This window comes from Sorex fumeus, unplaced genomic scaffold, assembly GCF_029834395.1.
Source record: "Sorex fumeus unplaced genomic scaffold, SorFum_2.1 ptg000129l, whole genome shotgun sequence".
In the NCBI taxonomy this organism is placed as follows: Eukaryota; Metazoa; Chordata; class Mammalia; order Eulipotyphla; family Soricidae; genus Sorex; species Sorex fumeus.
This window is the reverse complement of record NW_026606186.1, coordinates 11,794,867-11,817,342: the sequence shown is the minus strand read 5'-3', so window position 1 is coordinate 11,817,342 and position 22,476 is coordinate 11,794,867. Positions and strand designations below refer to the sequence as shown.

At 41.3% G+C, this 22,476-nt stretch overlaps 1 protein-coding gene across 1 annotated transcript in view; it reads right to left on the bottom strand.

Moving 5' to 3' along the window:
- BRINP1 (BMP/retinoic acid inducible neural specific 1) overlaps window positions 1-22,476 on the bottom strand; it is a 232,732-nt gene that overhangs the window by 148,229 nt on the left and 62,027 nt on the right. Inside the window, exon 2 of the mRNA XM_056138596.1 lies at window positions 17,247-17,514. Within this exon, the coding sequence (XP_055994571.1) occupies window positions 17,247-17,464 (218 nt within the window). The 5' untranslated portion in view covers window positions 17,465-17,514. The remainder of the gene's footprint in view (window positions 1-17,246; window positions 17,515-22,476) is intronic.

Here is a 22,476-nt window from a genome sequence, read left to right as displayed (position 1 = left end):
CCATAGAGTATTTGCATTGAAAGTGTGAGATGCTGAACTTTATTATTAACACCCCAAAAAGAAAGAAGAAAACAGTCTTTCTCCTCCATTTCAGTGCACTGAAACCTGACTTCTATGTTCCATATTCTACTTAAACAGTTCTTGCTAAGGTCAAGGTTTTAGTATAAAGAAATATTCCTAGTTCTTACTTTGCTGTGTAGTATATCAGAAAACATGACTGAAGGTTATATAGCTTCCTTCTATAAAAGTTCATATATTTTATCTTGCACGGTTACCTCCTGACTTTACTCCTTCATGTGAACCCTGATCTCCCCTCAACTTCTCAAAGGTTTTCTTTGCAACTGTAGTAGGTTTATCCATGAAACAGAACAAGTTCCAAAAGAATCCCTCTAACTACCACCACTAACCTAATGACTCTGAATTCCATATGTTTTTAATCTAAACTCAGTTTTTTGAGGGTCAAACCATTTATTGAACTTCTATGTAGTCACTACCTGCTTGTTCTGGGTAGTTTAAATCGAACTTTTTCAAAGCTGACTGATTTTCTTCAAACCAGTTCTTCTTGCCTGCTGAGTCTCCAAACTTGATAGAAAATACCACCACCCAGTTCATCTGACCAGATGAAAATGTTAAGTTCCAGTGATTCATCACTTAAAGAACAATCCTGCCAATGGTTTTGATTCTTGACTCTCTTTTAACTTCCACTCAGTCTTCTTTCTCTTTATAGTATCTCAAGTTATAATTTCACTGATAGTATGTTTTTGAAATCAGAAATGGTAAACCAATTACTAGCTGTTGGAGATTAGGGGGTGGGGGAAATAGAGACAATAAAGAAATAGGGCAAGGGCTATATTTGTGGTAATGGGGCTGGTCTATCTCTCATATATGTTGGTAATTGCACACACGATGAAGTGCCACAGAATAGCACACACAGTGTACCAATGTCAATTTCATTGTTTTAATTTGATACTATACTTATGAAAGATGGAGCCATGGGGAAAACCAGGTCAATGATACATAAAAGCACTCTGCTCAATCATTGAAACGTTTTACCAATTTGTAATTGTCCTAATAAGCAATAAATATCACAGTATAAGCTATAAAAACAAAGGTCAGAAACAAGTGTTGTTGAAAAACAGGTGTGGGGGGGGAAATGAAACCTTAGTTTCAGGGGAAACTGAGCTGTGTCAGATTTTGTGGAAAAAGTGTACAAATATCTCAAAAATTTAAATATTAAGTTAAAATAGAATACAACAATTCCAGCCCTAGGTATGTACCCCAAGAACACAGAACCATGAAGTCTATTTTCACTGTCATGCTATTTATAACCATCAAGATATGGAAAAACACAGGTGCCACTCAATGAAGAAAAAAATATACATCTTTTTTTTTACATTTGGAGATTAGGAGGTGGGGGAAGTACAAGGCATCATTACAGCCTTGTACTGCAGCTGATTCCGTTGTGATCCAACAAGTATTGTCAAGGGTCACTCCTAACTATAGGGCCAGAAATAGGTCCTGAAGAACTGCCTGGTATGGGCCAAGCCTCCCTAGCATCCACTCCGTCCCCACTTCCCACCCTCGCCAAAAAAAAAAAAAAGTGTGCGGTATAGAATGGAATACTACTCAGTCATAATTAAGAATAAAATCTTGGCATCTGTCACAACATGGATGGAACTGGTGGAAGCCATGAAAATCAAATGAGTTAGAAGAAGAGGCAAATACTAGATGGCCTCATATGTGGAATATAAATAAATATATCCTGGACAGTGGGCAATGTCCAGTTTTTAAAAACTCATATTCAGAGAGAACTGAAGTTACAGGGCTAGGAAGCTTAAAGCGGGGTAAATGAGGACCAGTGGGCTGTGACAGAAAGGTATTGTCAGCTTGGCAGTGGAGTGGTATGGCAACACAGCACCCTGACATGATAATAAATGCTTACTGTGAAAAACAGCATTTAGAGTGGAAAGGCAGTACTGCAGGTAAGCACTTGCCTCACACACCACCAACCTGAGTTTGATCCCTAGCATCACCACTGGTTCTTTCCATCAGGATTTCCCTATCAGGACTCACCCCCGAGCACAGACATAGGAGTAAGCCCTGAGTATGCTCCCAAACTCACCCAGATAAATAAATAAAATTAAAATGCTTATCTCAGATCCACACTGATGGTACTGTAATCCAGGGTGCTCTTTTGTCCTGTGGGTCACTGCTTTAGAATTGTCTTTACCTGCCATACCTTTTGCACTCTCTCCCAACTTTACCAGTCAGTTTGTTCTCTCCATTTTAACAGGAGTGATCTTTTTCAGGTGACACAACCTTAACAAGTTCTGACTCCAAAGAGCTCCCTATTGTCCTCAGGACCTGGTTCCTAAATTGTGTGCTGAGATGCTCCAGCACCACAAACCCACAGATACACAGCAGGATATAATAAATGTTCAAGGGAAATGATGGATACGTGACATTTACTGAGCATCACAAGAACTACTAACCTTAGGGAGTTCACAGTTTTAACACTGAAACATGCTACAGTCCTTTCAGTGATGGTATTTACTCCTGAAGGTGAGCTTTGGGGGATTACAAAATACTAGAGGAAAAATAAATGAATGAGGTACAGGAGCTGATTGTGCTATTCAGTCGCAAGGTTTGAGGCAGCAGGCTCCGTGGTTCCAGGAGCATAAAACAAAACACTGCATTTTCTTCAATTTGCATAGACGATTCTGCAAATGGCTACTAAACTTGTTGGGATATAAATACTTCATTAAGTTATTTGGTCCTAACTAACTACTAAATAAACAGAATTATTAGTATTTCTCTGGCCTACAGGAACCATAACAATAACACTGAGATATTAGAGCTTCTAAAAATGAAATTGTTTGGGAGTTAGCACCTTAGGATTAAAATTCAAAGCCTTTTATATAAAAGTACACATTGGACTCCATGAACTGGCCTTCCTCCTGATTCTCCGGCCTGGAGGCTGATATTTTCTCAACACACTGCTCTCTCTCTCTCTCTCTCTCTCTCTCTCTCTCTCTCTCTCTCCTCTCTCCTCTCTCCCTCTCCATCCCTTCCTCCCTTCCTTCCTCCATCCCTCCTTCCCTCCCTCATTCTCTCTTCATTTACTCCTTCCTTCCTCCCTCCCTCCCTCCCTTCCTTCCTTCCTTCCTTCCTTCCTTCCTTCCTTCCTTCCTTCCTTTCTTTCGTATGTGTGTGTGGTGCAAGTGGGGGGGGGGGGGGGGGGAGCAGGGCAGAGGATTTAGGTCAAACTCAGTGGTGCTTTCAGAGATTACTCCTGGCTCTGACCACAGGGATCCTGGTGGGCTTCTAAGACTATATGGGTGATGGGGATCAAATCTCTGCAAACCATTTGCAAGGTAAGCATCTTAACCACTGTACTTATCACTCTGATAGAAGCCCCCACTTTTTGACACACATCCCAAACACACACACACACACACACACACACACACACACACACAGGCCCGACTCCCCACTAGATCTATCTTCTCATCCTCAGTAGCAAAAGGCAGGAATCAGTAGTGCTTTGTTGTCTGGGGGCCGGTAGGGGTGTTAATGCAGTGCCTGCACATTTGTAGGGACAATACAACCCCGTTTGTTGATTTAACACACTGGTGAGCAATTTCATTCATAGTGCCAAACAATCTCAAACCACTGTGGAATCTCCAATACTATTTGCATTCACTTGCTTCCTTCTCACACAACCCTCCACACTTCCTCTCCATCAAGGTGATGTCACACTAGGTGTCATGTTTGAGTCACAGAGAGGCAGTCACAAGGGCTTCAAGACAGAAGTTGGACTTTGTTCACCTTCTCTAAGTCCACAATGTGAGAAACAGCAGGATGCTTCCTGTGTCCTGTCCTTTCCCACCCCCTCCCCTACTACAGGCGCACACCCACACTGAAATGCTGGAGACTGCTGTGAAGGCACTTAGGTAAGAAACGTTCCCTAAGGAACCAGAGTCTCCAGTTCATCACACATCAAAGACAACCTGGCAGGTATAATGTGGCAGGAACCTTGCAGACTGCTCCATTACCTGGGCTGATTAATAAATCAGATGCTTGCAAATCACGGAATGTGTACTGTTTATATGAATCAATGCATGCTGGCTGGTAGTTTAAAGGTGCCTTCCCGGTGTTTAATACAGGTCTCCGGGATCCTGGCTCTCACGCGACTCAGAGCATCAGAAATCTTCCTCCTATCTTGGGTCTTTTTTTCTATCCTCCTTATAGCAAATGACTTTTTACATTAAGAATGTGGCACCAGAGCTACACAGCATACCCCATCAAGCATCCCCCAGTGGCTGGAGGTTCTCCCACACGCCTTCTTGGAAACCCTGGCACTGTGAGCTCTGAGTTAGCATGCAGTGATGTGCTGCCTTCTTACTTCTTCCCAACAAGGATGCATTAATAGCATCCCAGATTTGCAGATGGGTACACAGAGGCTCCCAAACCAAGAGCTGTGTGAATTTAGAGCTGCTCTTTATCACTAAACCATGGAGCTTCTTTTAGGGATTATACAAGCTTCTAGACTGATTTGCAGCTGGAAGTTTCCATGAAGGTGGGCAAGGCCAGTTGGATTCAGACAAAGAAGAGGATACAAAGACTTCTTCCAAGCTAGTCAGAGAATCAAGTGCTAATGATTCCCAATAATATGTGATTTATATGCCCAGAAAGAAGTGCCTAAAGAAATTGCCCTAAGGTTTAGCTGGGATATTCCAATTCCTTTCATAAGAGATACAAAGGTAACTAGCTGAGGTTGGACTTTACACAAAAGAACAGCCAGCCACAGGGTGCTTAGAGAGGATGGAGCAAGTGAACCTGGAAGCAGTTCAAGCAGAGAGGTAGGTACACAGCAGCTAGCTTTGTTGGTAGTGCTTAGTGGTGCTAGGAGAGAAAGAATTCTGGCTCTATCACCTTTGTCATGGCGCTCACAACTCCCTTCCGGTTCTTCCTATGGCTGCCACAGCTTTTGTAAGGGTGTAACTGATGCCATGACAGGTGACAGAAATCAGCAAAATCAGGTAGGCTTCAGATTCAGTTCCTGGAACTGAAACAGTTTCAGTTTCCCAGCAATGAGCCAAACTGAACCCTTCTGGAAAGTTCTTGGGCCCAGCAAGTGGGTTCAATCAATCAAAATGCCCCAGAAATTGTCTTTTGTTAACCTTAAAGAATGAGTAGCTTAGGGGTTGGAATGACAGCACAGCAGGTAAGGCATTTGCCTTGCACGTGGCCGACCTGGATTTGATCCCCAGCATCCTATATGGTCCTCTGAGCACCGCCAGGAGTAATTCCTGTGTGCAGAGCCAAGAGTAACCCTTGTGCATCACCAGGTGTGAGCCAAAAAGTAAAAAAAAAAGAAGAAGAAGAAAAAGAATGAGCAGCTTATTCGACCATAAGTTGTAAGTTGTTACTGGAAACTATTGTTTAACTATTGCCTGACCGCGGTTACCATAGTGCTTGCCTAACTTTGAAACCTATCTAAACTGCTTGCTACTCGAAGTCGGGGTTGCTATCAACAGACCACTCTGGGTGAGAAAGTAGACCCCAGTTAACTGGAATAAAACTCCTATTGCTTTTGCATTATCCTGTTCATATCGCTGTCCATCTTGCCACTTGGGAACCCATAGTCCCGGGCTTAACACTCTCTGACCCTTCCCTCAAATTTCCTTCTGCGCTTTCTTTAGTCTGTAGGCAGAATGATATTTCCAAGTGTTTCTCAGCCAAATGGATCTCAGGTTCCAAATATACTGATTTGAATTCAAGGCAAATCCTGCCAAACCAACATGACACAATAGTGCTCAGAGCCTAAATATGACCAGTAAATAGATCCAAACTCGAAGTTTCTTGGACTGTCAGGTCTACCCTCTAGCAGAGATGGAAATCAATGTAGTTAGTAAGCACTAGCACTTTTTTTTAAAGAAATGAATCAAAAGGGAATAGATTATATTTCAATGAAATAGAGTGGAACCTATCAAGCTATCAACATACATCTAGCATCACACAGATTATGGCTAGGTGTTTTTCTCATTAATTTTTGTTTCAACAATGTTTCTTGATATCTCTAGGTTTACTGAATGTGTACACAAAATTGTATTTTAAAGGTGAGTTACATTACAATACATGTAAGCATAAACTAAACAACAAAAAAATGCTATTTTATCTAGAAAGAGACAGTCTGTCCACTAACTAGAATTTGACATTAAATTGAAATTCATTTGTTATCCCAAATTCATTCCCATGTTGGCTTCCAGCTACTGATGCAGCAATGTTCTAACAATGAGTTAAAATAACAAATACACAAAGACTTAGAGTTCCAGGCTTGCTAATGCCATTTTGACTTCGCGATGACTGTTCCATCTCTTAGGATTGCTTTTTCCCTAACCACCACCCTCTCAAAAAATCCTACTCCTCCCAGAAATGTGAGTTGAATATTCCTTCCATGTGGATGCCTTCCCAGACTCATATTCCCTTCCCACGCTTTCCCACCTACACAATCCCAAAGCGGAAGGGAGTTCTCCGCCCCCACTTAAACACACACCCAGGACACTGCTCAGTTAAGTGAATTCAGCACAAAGTATTCTAGTTATTTGCCTTTTATCATTGTTTTACAAGAGATGATGGAATTCCTAAGGAACAGAATTCAAGGCTTTTCTCTCCTCCCACGGAACTACTTTAGAGCCTGGTAAAACAAAATCTGGAGATCATTAAGCAGTCTTCAAACCCATGTGGAAGGGCAGATGTCCAGATCCTTAATCCAAAGCTCTTCTTCCTAAATCACAATCTGGAACAGAGGGCAGAGCAATAGTACAGTGGATACGGAGCATGCACCCAGCTAGATCTGGTTACATTCCAGCACTCCATGGTCCCCTAAGTCCTGCAAGGAATGATCCCTGAGTACAAAGCCAGAAGAAGGCCCTGACTATTTCTGGGTGTGGCCCTAACCACCGATCCTTCTAAAAAAAAATACTGGATCAAGTCTTCAGGATTTGAATTTATTGTATTCCAAATTTCACCAGCCAAAGCAATGACCACATTCTGTCTAAGTTTGATGACACTGTCAGTCTGTCTACAAGAGAGAGATGTATAAGCAAGTCCATTTCAGACATTTCTCCTGACGAATGCTGGGCAATTGCCCAGTGGAGATTGCTACACACTGGTTTGCAGCTCACAGAAGTCAGTTCAGTAATGGCATAGGAGCAAAGAGGTAAAAATACTGCAAAGGTACCAATTTGGTAGCAATAAAGCTATCATTCTTGGAAGTGAAGATCAATTTTAAATAATCAACACGGAAGATTACCTTTGAATTGACAGTCAGTGGGCTCAGAAGATGTTTGCTAGATATCCCTCCTTGTCCTTTTTTATTTTGGAAGACACTAGTCAGAAATTCAGATTTAAAAAGGGATAAGAGGAATGGCCCTGGGTATTTGTTTTCATCGGTGATGTCAAACTCTAAATGGCTGAAAACAACGAAACTACCAATGTGGGATGTCACCCTATTCTCATCTTCTTTTGTACCTACTGAACAATCTCTTAAGAAATAAAAAGCGTCTGTTAATGCATGTGGTTCAAACTCATTTTTTAACAACTTGAGTCATGTGTATTTGAACCTAACAGTGGAGCCTATTAAAAAATACTAGAGTCAAAGGAAACTCACCAGATCTCCTAGATTTGGAGAAATGAAGATAATTTTGTTATTGTTGTTGTTGGGGTTATAAATTTTAAGCAGTGAGTAAGAAGGTCTAGGGTTCCTCCTAGCACCTTAACCATTATACTATCTCTCTGGCCCCTTATTTAATATTTGTCTGAACTGGAGAGCCATTTCTCTGAAATGCTGGTTAAATTTAGCAGCAAGTGAAACTGATTTGCCTTCTTTATTGATGCAACAGTTGTGACACTGATCTGAAGTCTGGAAATGCAGACCTGAGGCCAAGAGATTGTAGAGTAGGCATATGCCTGACCCCAGTCTGATCCTTGAGACTTTATATGGTTCCTTGAGCATCACAGGGTATAGCTCTGGAGTGCCCCTCAATCAACCCAGCATGCAGTACCACATTCCAGCCCACGCAGTGCCACTTCCTCATATTGAGTTATATATACATAGTTGGCCAACAATCACTCAGACAACCTCTGGACCCTTGAGCATCACTTGGGAGGATCAAAAAAAAGTTGTTCTTTTAATGTGCAGTGTTCTTACCTTTTGATCCCACAGTCAATCTCCTTGGGAATCTTTTTGTTAATCTGTTGCGTGTATTTCAGACATTTGTGCCTGCATTCATATATCAAAATCGAATTCTTACTATCTAGCTCAGCACCCTTTGTTTTTTTTTTTTCAAAAAGACTAGCTCTAGACCCAAATTTCTCAGTCTCTCCACTTTTGACATTTTGAGTCAGGTCAGTGTTCAATGCAGAGAGTTGTCTATGCTTAGTAAGGACTTGTTCCTGACTGATCCCAGGTCCTGGTTCTCTACAGAATACTAGTACCACCTCCAGCCTAGTATGACAACCAAAACCATCTCCAAGCATTTCCAAATGTCTCTCAGGGAGCAAAATAGTGGCCAATCAACAATTATCACTCTAGGTCCATTGTTCCCATATCCTACACCAATGAAATCCTCATGTCTGAGGAGTCCCTTCAGTGTTGGTATTTTTTTTTCTTTTTGGGTCACGCCTGGCAATGCACGGGGGTTACTCCTGGCTTTGTGCTCAGGAATTACCCCTGGCAGTGCTCAGGAGACCATATGGGATGCTGGGAATGGAACGCATGTCAGCCATGTGCAAGGCAAATACCCTACCTGCTGTGCTATTGCTCCAGTCCCAGTGTTGGTATTTTTAAATCAAAGGTGGCTTACAGTACTGAACAGTTCCCCAGTACAGCCTCACACCTCAAATATGTGACAACCTCCAAAAGTGTCAATGGCATTTCATGTTGAATTCTCCTACCCATCACTCACCTCATTTCCTCCTGTTTGTTAATTTCCATGTTCTTTAGAGACCCAGAGATATATCTGTGTTTTGTCAGTTTATTTTCTTTGGTTATTTATTTTTCAATATGAAACATATTCATCTTTCACATTCTGACTTATTCCACTTAGTAAAATCAAGCAAGTCGCATCCTTGTTGTCACAAAAGACAAATTTTTGTCTATTTAAATAGCTCAGTAGTCTTCTATTAAATATGTGCCATAGCTTTATCCACTCATGTCAACAGGGATTTAACTGAATCTTGTGGAAAATAATACATTTACTCCTAGGCATTGGCATTTTTAATTTGTTTTGGAGCACCCCAAGTGTTTCTTAGGAGATTCTGAGGTGTCAAACAACCAGGCTGACAATTCAATGACAATATAACCCAAGAATGTTGCACTGTTTCCATCCTTCCATGCCAAGGACCACCAGGACCGTCCAAGTAGTATTAGGGGATGGGGGGTTGTCCAGGGAATGCTTTGTGATTTCCTGGGCTATACCCAGCAATGGTTTGAAATTCTTATGGTGCTGGGATTAGAACCCCTGTATTTTCCCAGTTCAGTACTGGTATTTTTCAAAAAGTTTTGTAGGCTTCCCAATTCAGCAATGGTATTTTTCAAAAAGTTTTTCAGGTGACTGTAATGTGTAGTTAAGTATTTGCATATTGAATCAAAGTCTCATCCTGCTTCTCAAGTGTGGCTCTAGAATCCACTAAAGTTCTTACCCCTATTATACATATTATAAGGTCAGAGAATGCCTCATTTAGGAATTAAAAAAAAGCCGTACAGAAGTTTAGGATTTGGCAAGGAATGGGAAAAACATAACTGTTATTGCTTGTGACAGGAAAATTGAAGCTGCTATTCCCATTCCTTTTCATCATAAACCAGAAGGTGGCTCAGCCCAAAGTGCTCAAAGTAAAAGTTCTGCAAGTGGGTGATTTGTTTCACAAATGCCAGCTTCACATTAAGGTGGCTCTTTATGGAAGCTTGGACGCAGGCTGCTATTCAAAGAAGTCGTACTCAAGCTGTCCAAGTTAGAAGTTAGGTAGAGCCAGAAAGTCTCTGAGCCTGCACACCGGAATACCAGTCCTTCAGAGAAAAGAGGTTAAGTGGGTCAAGAGATTTTCTCAAATAGTATCAGAGAGTCCAGGAGAGATCCTGTAAAATCTTGAAGTCAGGATAGTTGTGTAGCTTTGGTTTCCCAAATAAATGCATTTCTGCTAAGTGGGAAGCAAAGAAAACTGTGCAAGGTTGATCACATAGTTTTTGTTATCTGTCTCTCTGTGATATATCCTACTCTCTCTAGTTATTCCTCTTTTACTAGACATTACATAAATGAAGATAATAACCAATAAGGAACACATAGGATTGCTACAAGAATCCATCAGTTTGAATAATGTATAAGCAATCTGTTCAGAAGAGGCACTGGTCAGCTTTCAACATTAGCAATTAACATCATTACTGTTTTGGGTATCATCACTGACTTTAATGTCATCATCAACATAATCATTTATTTGACCATATGATTATTTTTTTCTCCCTGAGAACACCTTTTTTCTACACTAAACTAGTTTAGTGAAATACACTTTAAGAAGTGATGATTTAACCATGAGTCTCTACAAGCATAGCTTGGGCATGCGGGAACCAGGACATTCGCGACATCTCCTTACATATACAAAGTGGTCAATGGAAAGTAAATCATCCAACGTTTCTCCCTGAAAATCAGGCTTAACTCTTTTGCAAACCACAACACTCAAAAGGAGAGAGAGAACAGAGGGAAATGTCCTGCCACAGAGGCAGGGTGGGATGGGAGGTATGGGGGGAGGGAGGGATACTGGGATCCGTGGTGGTGGGAAATGGGCACTGGTGGAGGGATGGGTATTCAAAATAAAAAATAAATAAATAATTTATTTTAAAAAAAAAGAAATGATGATTTAGACTATCTCACCACATCCTTCATGATATGTGATAAACTTCCTTTCACTCCTACATTTTCAAACACTCCCAGAAACCAGAGACTTAGCTCCCTTACACATGAGTGACACCTCAACTAGCTCACCAGGTGCTCAGTATATAGGCCTAAAAGAGTTTTAAATTAAGGAGCACATCTTCCTATTCTCAGCAGAACCATCTGCCCAGGGTCAGGCCTGTTCATTTACCTAAGAGGATTTACCAGAAAACTTATGACTGGTATTTTTTTTCAAATGGAAAACAAGAAAAAGACATTAGGAGAGGGGACCAGAATTGAAACTTACTCAACTGTCAAAGAAATATGGAGGAAAATGAGGACATCAGACTTGGATTAACAAGATTTAATTTACACTCAAAATCCAAATAACTATTTGAAACTCAAAGGTACACCATAAGTCACAAATCTCTTGTTTCATAATTGCAGGGAAAAACCACTCGGTATGAAACTACCTCTGGTGGCATACAGAGACCACTGTGACCCGAATCTCCTCTCTGTCCTGAGCAAAATCAAAAACTAAAGAAGATAACATAATTCACTCAGTAAACCTACTTCTAAAATTATTGCCAAATTGATAGCATCTACTGATTATCTCCAAGTCAAAAACAAAAACCAAAGAAAGCACACAGATAACAGATATGCTAAGTGAAAACACAGGGGAGATTCTAAACCAAACTTTTTTTTAAATGTTTAGTTTTGTATTTGGGGGGGGCATACCCAGCAATGCTCAGGACATATTCCTGGCTTTGTGCTCAGGGAATCACTAGTGATGGGACTCAAGGACCCATATGTGGTGCTGGGGATCAAACAAGGTTGGTTGCAAGGCAAGTGCCTCACCTGCTCTGTTATCTCGGTAGCCCCTGAACCAAATCCATTTTTAAATTTTCATGAAGAAAAATAATTTCTAGTAAAGAGATCAGCAATCTTAGTGGAGGAGAGAGTTTATACTATTCTTCCAAAATCTTCAATTCCATGTCTATGAGTCCTTGACACAATACCAAAAAGCAATTGATATTGATCCCCATTTTACATATGGGAAAACTGAGTCTCAGAGAACTTTCAGCTTGCTCGTGCACAAAGGAAATCTCCTGGTATCTGGCAGTCCCAGAAGCCATGGTAACAGAAAGGAATCTGCTGTTGGGGCATCACAGAGGCTTGGTCTGGGCTCCCAGCTCTGCCATTGCCCAGGTATCTAATACAGAAAAATGAGCTTAGCCTCTGGGTGCCACAGTTTTCTCATTTGTAATATAGACAATAATAGCATTTCACTCCCAAAATGGCTGTGTGTGTGCATATTGAACAAAAATAGTGGAAATAAATGATTTTATTAGAGGCTTGATGTAGAAGCTTAATGAAAAAAAGAGACATGAGAAAATTCGTATTTTGCAAAGCATTTTCACTCAAACTTTCTCTCATTTGACCTAGTAGGTAGGACAGTCATTATTATCTCTTTCTACAGAGGAGACAATTGTGTATCTAAGCAGTTAATTATCCATTCCTATCACCGAGATGGTAATTGTTTGCTTATTTGCTCTGTTTTTCCTCTTTCCTTGGTAGAGGAAGGGGTGAACACATAGATCGTGTGTGTGTGTTTGTGTGTGTGTGCGCGCGCGTGCGCACATGGTCTTTTATTGTCTTCTCTGAGTATTTCTATGTCATCAAATCATTACATAGCTATATTATTCAGTTCTAAAGCAAAGCATGTATAAGTGACTGATACATAGATGAACTTGTCCAGGGTAAGAAATAGAGAGCAGATCCAAAATAAATTACAATCGGAGTCTCCAGATTCTAAGTCCAGAGACTTGTTCACCACCTAAGCATGTTTTCTAAAGGCAACTTTATGTGGGATCATGGAATTTCAATAGCTGAAGAAAAGGCCTGGGAGTCTGCTGTAGGCTGTTCTTCCACTTTTCAGATGAGGAAACAGGTTCAGAGAATTTTCATTACTTGGTGAAAATAAAGAACTGGGGAGGTAGACAAGCTGGGCCAGTTGTCCTGGTTCTCTGACTTCAGGATTCATGAATTTATCACCAGAGCCTGTCAGACCCAAGGGCAGAAAGTTCCCTCAGCCTCTAGATGCCATTCCATGCTAACAAGTGACAAAGCATTACACTATGGTACCCAAACCTCCTTATGCAAATTAGCACATTTTATTGCTCGGCTTGTAAAGCATCATGGAAGACAGGTTTAGTTAGAAAGTGGTTTAGTTAGAAAGGTTTTCATCACTGCCAAAGGCACTGAATCCCCACCAAGAGTCTATGAGCTCAAGTCCCCCTTTGCGTGCATATGCATGAGAATAGAGAAGACTCTCATGCACTGATGTGAGGAGAAGAAATTTCCAGTTTCTTCCTGAAACTTCCAGATCACTCTGGGATTCAGTCTGGCTTCTAAGTCTTGTTGGTGTTGGGGACAAAGAAGGTGGGTAGCAAGTAAAATTTGTCATCTAGGACATTTCAAAAAGGCTAGCTCTCTGGTGTAAAGTAATGACATTCAGGGAGCAAAACGTTTCATGATACAAATGTCAAATTTCTAATGTGCTTTGTCTGGGTTAGCAGATAGGAAGACACACAGGAAATGACCTATAAAGATACTTAAATATATCAACAAAACACCACAGAGCGAGGAGAAATGGTAAACTGGGCAATGACCCCACAGAACATGCCCTGGTTGGCTTCTGCTCTGCTCTGAATCTGCCCTAGATGGATGCAAGTTTCTCTGGATACCTATTGGCAACTGTACCTGTAAGCAAATGACAGGAGCCCAGTTTCACACAGTAGGCATCGTTGCACATTGTAGGCACCAACTCATTGTTTATGCATTGTTTATGCATTGTTTAATAATCTCCCAGATCTGCCACACCAGTACATTTCTTTTACTTTGCAGCGCCTATTAGATTGGTGCATGTGGCTGTGTGTATGTATATGTGTTTAATTAAGGTCATTCTCCCCTCTGAGAGTGAGGACCATGTTTATTTTACTCATCATTGTATTGTCTGCCCCAAACACAGTGCTGGGCTGGTAACTGGTGCTTAGCAATTATTTGAGGATTAAATAAAAGAAGGAAGAAATAACTAGATGACCAGGGGCCTGACTTTTAGGTCGAACTCTATCATTTTAATTAACCACTTGTCCTTAGTTAAATCCTATACATAATTCTGGAGACAGAAGAGATCCTAGAAATCAGCTAGTTCAATGATGGTATGCATTGCTTTAACAGTGGACTCAAAGAACAGCAAATGTGAAAACTGAACTTTTGCAAAATACTGATTCTAACATTCTCTTATATAAGGAGGAAATTCTGCCTTATTGCTCCTCGCGCCAACCCCTTCTTGTTTCCCCACACTAGTTACTTTGACTATTTTCATCTGTCCTAAGATTTTCAAAGAGCAATAACTGGAAAACGCTGATCAACGTGATGGGTGAGGAAGGTAGGGTCTAGGAGAGGAAGAAGCTTACCTATTCTCAAAAGACTATTGCATGGAGATCGCAGTTAACATCCATATATCTCTGTCCCATCTACTCTCTTCATGGTGAACTTAATATTTCACAGCACCTCTAAAACTACAGTAGAAGACCTCACAAAGTGATTGTGAGAAACAATTTTTGGGAAAGCCTATCAGAGCTCTGAATCATTCTACACTTGGATGCATTCTAAGGGAGCTGGGCAAAGTCGCAGTTGAGAGAAATATTTGGGGATAGGTGGACCAGTGTTTGGTTCTCAGCTCTACTCCAAACCAGAAGGATATACTTAGATAATGCATTCAACCTCACTGAGACATGGTGCTCCTATATGAAATGTTAAGGAGCTGGTAACCTCATAAAGGAAACTGACAAATGAGGATCCTCTCACTCTAGTATGGGATAAGTGTTCCATTTTGGAACTCTTACAAAGATGGAAGATGTGCAAGACTTCAATCACTAGTGGATACATTGGGTATCTGTGGTTCTGCTCAGCATATCCACATAGGGATATATTATTTCAACAGAAATCACAATTACATAAATCACATACATCTGTGATAACCCACAACAGTCACTGCAATGTCATATCTGGATCACTTATCTCCAGTTTAACGTTTCCACTGCCCTGCACCAGACAGTCAGTCTTTAAAAATGTCCTAGACCTCAAGTTTTAGCTGGTTGCCCCCCTCCCCTCACATGCTTTATAATTCAGGCTAGCCTATGTCCAGACATACAAGGGTTGGTAAGAAACATCTGCAAATAACCAATTCATATCTTTATTTATAGAAGTCTGTTGGTGTGATTATAGATGTGCGTTTCCTGTCCAAGCTCTACTTTTTCATGGCTATATTTTATTCAGATCACTCTATCCTAATCTTTAAATAGAAACATGAACCCCAAATATTCCAACTTTAAAGAGAACATACAAAGCTCAGATTCACATATAAAACCAAGAAATTATTGTTGACAAAATATCAAAAGAATATGACATGTGGAACTTGACTATTTCTCTTTAGCAAAATTCTGCATCTCAGGTTTGCATTTTCACTAATACCAAGGATTTTGGATACCACTAAATTATACTGAAGAGATAACGGGGTTCCATATTTGGTTATATAAATAGTCACAACAGAACTGGCGGTGTTCTCTTGATAACTATTTTTAAAAATTCAAATTTGAAATTAAGTAGCTAACTATTCTTCTTTCCCATACTAGACCTTTGAATCAATAACTATATTTTTGATATTTTGGCACTCCCTCTATTTTGTTTGTTCAGGAAGGGAGCAGGAGGAGTTGAATACATCCAGTGATGTTCGGGGCTTACTCTTGGTCTTGCTCTCAGGGATCATTCCTGATCATTCAGGGATCAGTCCTGGAAGACCATAGAGGCATACAGAGTGCTGGAAATTCAACCTGAACTGGCACCATACAAGGCAAGAATCCTACCCACTGTACAATCTCTCTTACCCCAATAATCCTCTTTTGAAACCAAAAATGGCCTATGTTTCTCATTCTTGTACTTTCATTTTTCACTTTTTGCATAATTCATATTCAGATAGGACCTTTGTGTTCCTCTCTACATCCCAGAAAACTGTGCCAGTAATTGATTTTTTACCACTCTTCAAGATTTACAGAAAGTTCATTTGGAACCCTTGCATAGACTGAAGGATTCAAAGACTTCAGTCTACCGACCCTTAAACTAGGATTTGAATATACAGCATAGATTTACAGACAATTTTAATGAATGACACAGTACATTACCTATTCCTAGTCTATAATGCCATGGAAGGTAAAAAAAGATATGTGCCTATTAGTCCATATTAGATACAAAAATGCTTTAACATTGGTACTTTCCCAATAGTAGGATGTATCCTCATTAACCCATTCTGATAGGCCCTTCTTCTCCAACCTTAGGATAAATACTGCCCCTCTAGAGAGTACCAAGCATTCTACGACTTTTTCAAGGTCCAAATAACACTCTGGGATTCTGGAACAGAATTATATATTATATATAAATCCTACCTTCAAAGAGTTTCCAATTGGGTGAAAACATGATTATAAAAATATACTCGAATTTCAAATGCAGTAAAACAAAAGAGGCTTAAGTATAATTGAGCATCAGAATATAAAAGAAAGGATGTTAAGAGGAATGAAGAAAATCTGACATAGTTTCAAAGAGGAAGGACCTTAGGTCAAGCCCTTTCTTTTTGGATGAGTAGGAGTTTCACAGGATCGGTACCTATTCAGAGGAAGGAAAAGGATGTTTCTTGAGTGACTCTGTCTTCCAAATGGTGAATGTGTTTTGGCAGGATATTGGCCATAATTACAGCATTTGAAACATAACCCTTTCTAAGCCTAATGTGTTCGACAAAGCCTTAAGACTACAGGGTCCAAGAAAGGGGAATATAATTCCTAACCTTTCCTTGTACGAACTGTTATAACATATACCAGTTAAATCTCCTAGCTGAGGATCAGTTATTTCAACTATACAGTGAAGAAAATAATACTTAGCACAAGAAATAAATGGGGTAAGGTATAGACATACTAAAGTAAATACCGTGAATTGAACATAGTGGATTCTCAATAAATATTCACTATTTGTTCTTTGGCTGGACATCGGCGACCTCTTATTAAAGTAAAAGTAAGTGAATACAAACTTAAAAGTCTCCTGAAGGGTCATGGTACCTTGACCGTGAGGTTCTTCCATATAGAAAGAGCCACCTCCATCACTGATCACAACCCCCACCACCCCCGACAAATATAAATAAATAAAGTCACAGTAGGAATGAAAGAGGGAAAAGGGCAGGTAAGAGCTCAGCCCTGATCTTACCTGTATATTTTATATCGGGTTGTAAATCCTTGACGGTGTCTTTCCACAAAGGATAGGTAGCTCCTGGAGTGGTGGAAAGGCCCCCTGTCTGAAATAAGCCAATCAAATTCCTTGGAGACATGTTGGTCTGTCCCAGCTGGCTCCTGGTGGGAGGGCTGCACTGAGATATGGCCCCATATAAACAGGAAGTAGAGGAGCTCAACAAACCTCCAGTTCATGCTTTTTTGCCTGCCTTTTTCCTCTCATTCTTGCTCCATTCTGTGGAGTCCTGTGAAGGAGAGAATAAGAGAGAAAGAGAAAGGAGGGAACAAAAAAAAGGGGGGGGGACGAGGAAAGAGAAAGAAAAAACAAAATGAAAGAGAAAGAGAGAGGAAAAAGAAAAAAATGCTATTAACACACCTTCATCATAATACTTTACATCAGCCAAATGCATGGAGACATATAAAATCAATACAGTTTTTAGATAAGAACATGGCAGCTACGCAGATCCAGGCTTACATGCCTGTTTTGCCACTGCTGACTGTGTAAACAGATATAAACTGTTTAGCCTCTTAGAGATGCAGTTTCCTCATCACTGATACAAAGGATAGGTTTAAGTACCTCTACCTTGGCACTTGACACAGCAGAAATGTTCAAGGCCTACGTGCTGAAAAATGAGTGAATGAAGAAACTGTTTCATAGAGCCAGAAGGAGTTGTGCAGGTAGAATCAAGGGGGCTGCTCTATAAACTTTATTCTCAAACAACCTGCCTTCCAGAACAGGAACTCCATAAATAAGAGGCATCTGGGTCAGATACCGTCCAGACAAAGAGCTCCTGGAACTTCTTTTTTTTTTTAATATTTTTGGGTCATACCCAGTGATGCACAGGGGTTACTTCTGGCTCATGCACTCAGGAGTTATTCCTGGTGGCACTAGGGACCATATGGGATGCTGGGAATCGAACTCAGATTGGCCTTATGCAAGACAAATGCCCTACCCACTGTGCTATCACTCCAGTCCCTGCTCCTGGAACTCTTACAGCCTAATTCTACCCCTCATGGTGTAGCATCTCTTTCATTCAATGGACTATGGCATAATCCAGGTGGGGGTGACTCTGAGTTTCATGTTTCCCTAGTTCACAGAAGGGACACTAAAAGTGAAGGGGCAATATTGACCCAGTTTCTCTTTTGAAGGTAGTAGACCGACACAGTAGTAGCACATTGGAGAAGCACTTAAGAATAAGGAATTAAACAGGAAAGATAGTTTACAATAAATGGAAGGCACTGCCTTTCATGTGACTGCAGCAATCATAATCTTTCTTTGAATTTCCTATTTCCACCTGTGGTCCCCTAAGCACCACCAGGTTAGGACAGAGGAGCATAGAGCCTGAGCACCGGTCCAAACACCCTCCCCACCAACAACAGAAAAAGAATGAGGCCTCTCTGAAGCGAGGCTCCTTGGGGAGAGGCAAGGCGTAAAACCACAAACCACTGCTTTGTCTGTGGGAAAGCATTTTATTTTTCTCATGTCAGCATCATTCTACTTACTGACCAAACCAGGCTAGCTGTGTACCCTCACGCTCCCTATCCTAAAAAACCTGACTTTAGAATAATGACGAATAGCCTCGAGTCCATGCTCCATCAGTTAAAAACAGCTTTATTTCAGCACATTATCCTAAGATCTCTGTCTCAAATTCTCATCTTTTAAACTGGGTGAATAATAGCATCTTCACCTAGGACTAGTGAGAGAATGAAATGACATCATTTACATACAGTGTTTCCACCCCATGTCTGGCACTAAGACAGCGTTCAGAACATGGCAACAGTGATGACGAGGATAATGCTAATGATAAATGTTGGTCCTGATAATTCCAATGGATTCCTCCTGGCTGTGCCTTTATTTATATCTTGTACCCCCCTGCTCCACCCTGATGATGCCTCCCTCAGTAACCACTTTGAGGTTCAGTGGCCATTTCTTTTTTTTTTATTCCTCTCCAAACAGCACTAGCTGTTTTTTAATCCCAGTTCTGGTCACTCACTTTAGACTGCTATATATTAACACTAAGACTCTTTTATTATACTATTTGTGTCTGTTGTCTGTCTTGCTCATGGGGCTATGAGCCTTACATTGGCAAGAACCTCTAAAAGATTCTCTACACATGATGAGCTGTGTGACTGTAGTCACGTCCCTTCTCTAAATCTCAGAGTTTTATGTCTCCAATTTCCATGCCAGGCTTTTATTAAAAAAAAAAAAGTGGTAAGGGCAGAAAAAAATTTTGTCAAGAGTAAAACCATGTATAAACATGAAGAAATATGATCTCATTTGTCTGCTCTTCCAGCTGAAAAGAGGGGAAGAAAATCATGGTAAGCGAGAGCAAATCAGAAAGAGAGATGTGAATTTCCTATCCAAATGGGTATTTCCTTCTGTTGTCCAACTGCACTATTTTATTCTGAGCAGTTATTCAAATCAACATGGCACGGCAAGCCCCAGCTGTCAGGGCAAAGGCGAGAGGCACAGAGGAACGGGCTGGCGGAAGCTGGAGCTTCGGGTTTTCAGAGCCTGAAACAAAGCTGTATATGTGAAGTGCAGAACTCAAACCGCTACAGCTGCCAAAGCTGTCCGCTGGAGCCCACCTGAGTGGCAAACAAGGGGTGGAGGCGATTGTTCAGAGATCCTGGTGGGGAGCCACAAGGCACTGATAACACAGCAGGCTGCCCATGGCTGTGAGTGGGTGCAGGGTGTGGGCCTACGAGCGAACGCTTAACTGTTCAACTGTTTGCAAGGAAGCAGGAGTCAGCTGCCTCACCACAGCTCGCAAAAGGGCGAGGAGGGTCTGCATGCAACTGCAGTGTGGTCATGTCTGAATGCACATAGGGTGTTTGGGAGAGGCGAGGGGAGGTTATGTGTCTGTTTCTGAGTGTGCACAAAAGCAAGACCCGGGGCACCTAGAACTGGATGAAATCTGCAATCTGAAAGACTTAATCCGGTGTACTTGAGTGGAAGGTAGAGGTAGGCGGCCCTGCCCACCAATGCCGGGAGCATTCCTTTTTTTTTTTTTTTTTTGGTTTTGATTTTTTTTGTTGTTTTTTTAGGTCACACCCAGCGATGCACAGGGTTACTTCTGACTCTGCATTTAAGAACTACTCCTGGAGGTGCTCGGAAAACCATATGGGATACTGGGGATCAAACCCAGGTTGGCCGCGTGTAAGGCAAATGCCCTCCCTGCTGTACCGCACCAGCCCTGCCTATATATATTTTTACAGCAATGAGGAAACTATTGATACTACCAAAACAGGTCAGAGATGCTGCTAACCACTTCGTAATGCACAGCACTGACACCCCATCTCTCTCTCTGTGTCTCTATCTCCCTCTCTCTTTCCCCTATCTGTCTCTCTCTCTCTCACACACACACACATACACACACACACACACACACACACACACACACACCATCCCTTAATAAAGAGTATCGAACCCACAACATCAATAATAAAAGTGAGCCACCATTTTAACACAGCTCCTTTGGTCAGATCCTGATCTGGGTGACCAACTGAAGGGGACACCTGCTCTCCAGCCCCTGATTCTTTCTGTCCTATTGGTGAAGCAGGGCAATAGGTTTATGTGGCTGTATTTGAACTTGTTTTAAGTCTGAGGTCTTTGACACCATCGATACTTCAGCACAAAATGAGTGTTTCCTGGACAGTCTGAATATGTCTCTGTTAATATGGAAAAATCCTATTAATCCACAGAGCATTAACATGAGTTCTTATAAAGTGCACTCTAATAGAAATTGATATCTTCTCAGGGAAAGAACAAGGACTAGTACATATGTTACCTAATTGTGTCAAAGGATGATAGACACTCTGATTCCCATTCCGCAAAGAAGTACCTATTAGCACCAACTATACTCGAGACTTCAGATAACATGAAGGTCACATGACTGACACAAAGCCAAGCATCTGTGCCATTCTTGGCACTAAAAATGAAAAAGGCTCTGCTCTCTTGCTAATACCCAAAGCAATTGACACTAATAAAAGTTGCTTCTGTGAAGTGGGCACATCTTTCCCATTTAACAGATGAGCACCTTGGGGTCTAAGACCCTCTCCTCCTCAAGCTCCTAAAATACAGTTTCAGTCTATAGGATTCTTTTTACAAGTCTGATGTTATTTTTCCCTACCTCTCCAACCCCAGCCTACACCTGCTGAAACTGGATCTTGCCCATTAGAGATTCTAAGTTTAGATGAGGACTAGGGTCAGTTACTGGAATATATTAGAACCTGAAATCAGCAGCTGGAGTGAGAGTAAATTGGATAGGGCATTTGCCTTGCATGCTGCTGACCTGGGTTCAATTCCTGGTACCCCGAAGGGTCCCCTGAGCCCCACTAGGAGGGATCTCAGGGTCGGTACTTGCCTGGCATGGGGCTCACCCCGCGTCTTATCCGTGCCATTGCATGTGGTCCCCCAAATATTACCTGGAATGATTCCTGAACACAGAGCCAGGAATAAGCCCTGAGTTGAGCTGGGTGTGGACCACAATCTTCCCCTGCCCAAAGAAATAAGCTGCTCTGGGGCTGTAGCAATAGCACAGCTGGTAGGGTGTTTTCCTTGCATGCAACTGACCTGGGTTCGATTTCCAGCATCCTAGATTGTCCCCCGAGCACCATCAGGGATAATTCCTGAGTGCAGAGCCAAGAGTAACCCCTGTGCATCACCGCGTGTGACCCAAAAAGAAAACAGAAAGAGAGAAAGAAAGAAAGAAAGAAAGAAAGGAAGGAAGGAAGGAAGGAAAGAAGCTCCTCTAACTGTTGTAGTAGAGAAAACAGGGCAGATGGATAAAAAGAAGCACAGGATATGTTTTGTTTTGGTTTCTTTTTAACCAAGAAAAGATCTGAAAAGCCTGCACCAAAGAGGTGGGATTTGAGCAGTGCCTTAAATAGCATGAAAGGTTTTATTGAACAGAGATGGAAAGGGGAAATTCCAGCAGACGGGGTAGTAAAAATAAATTTGAGTGGTGAGAGGGCAGTGGTGGGGTATCTGTTGAGGGCAGTACAATGAGTAACAGAGATTTTAGTAAGAATAAGGGCTGTCATCATCTTTTCCTGCTTCATCTCCCTCTCCCCATCTCTCCTATCAAGCAAGAACTATGTATTGCATTTCTTCCCCCACACCTATTGCTGAAGTATCGCAAATGTTTAATAAATTCATTCATTCACCCATGAACATATTTTGCAGCTATTACATGTCAGGTACC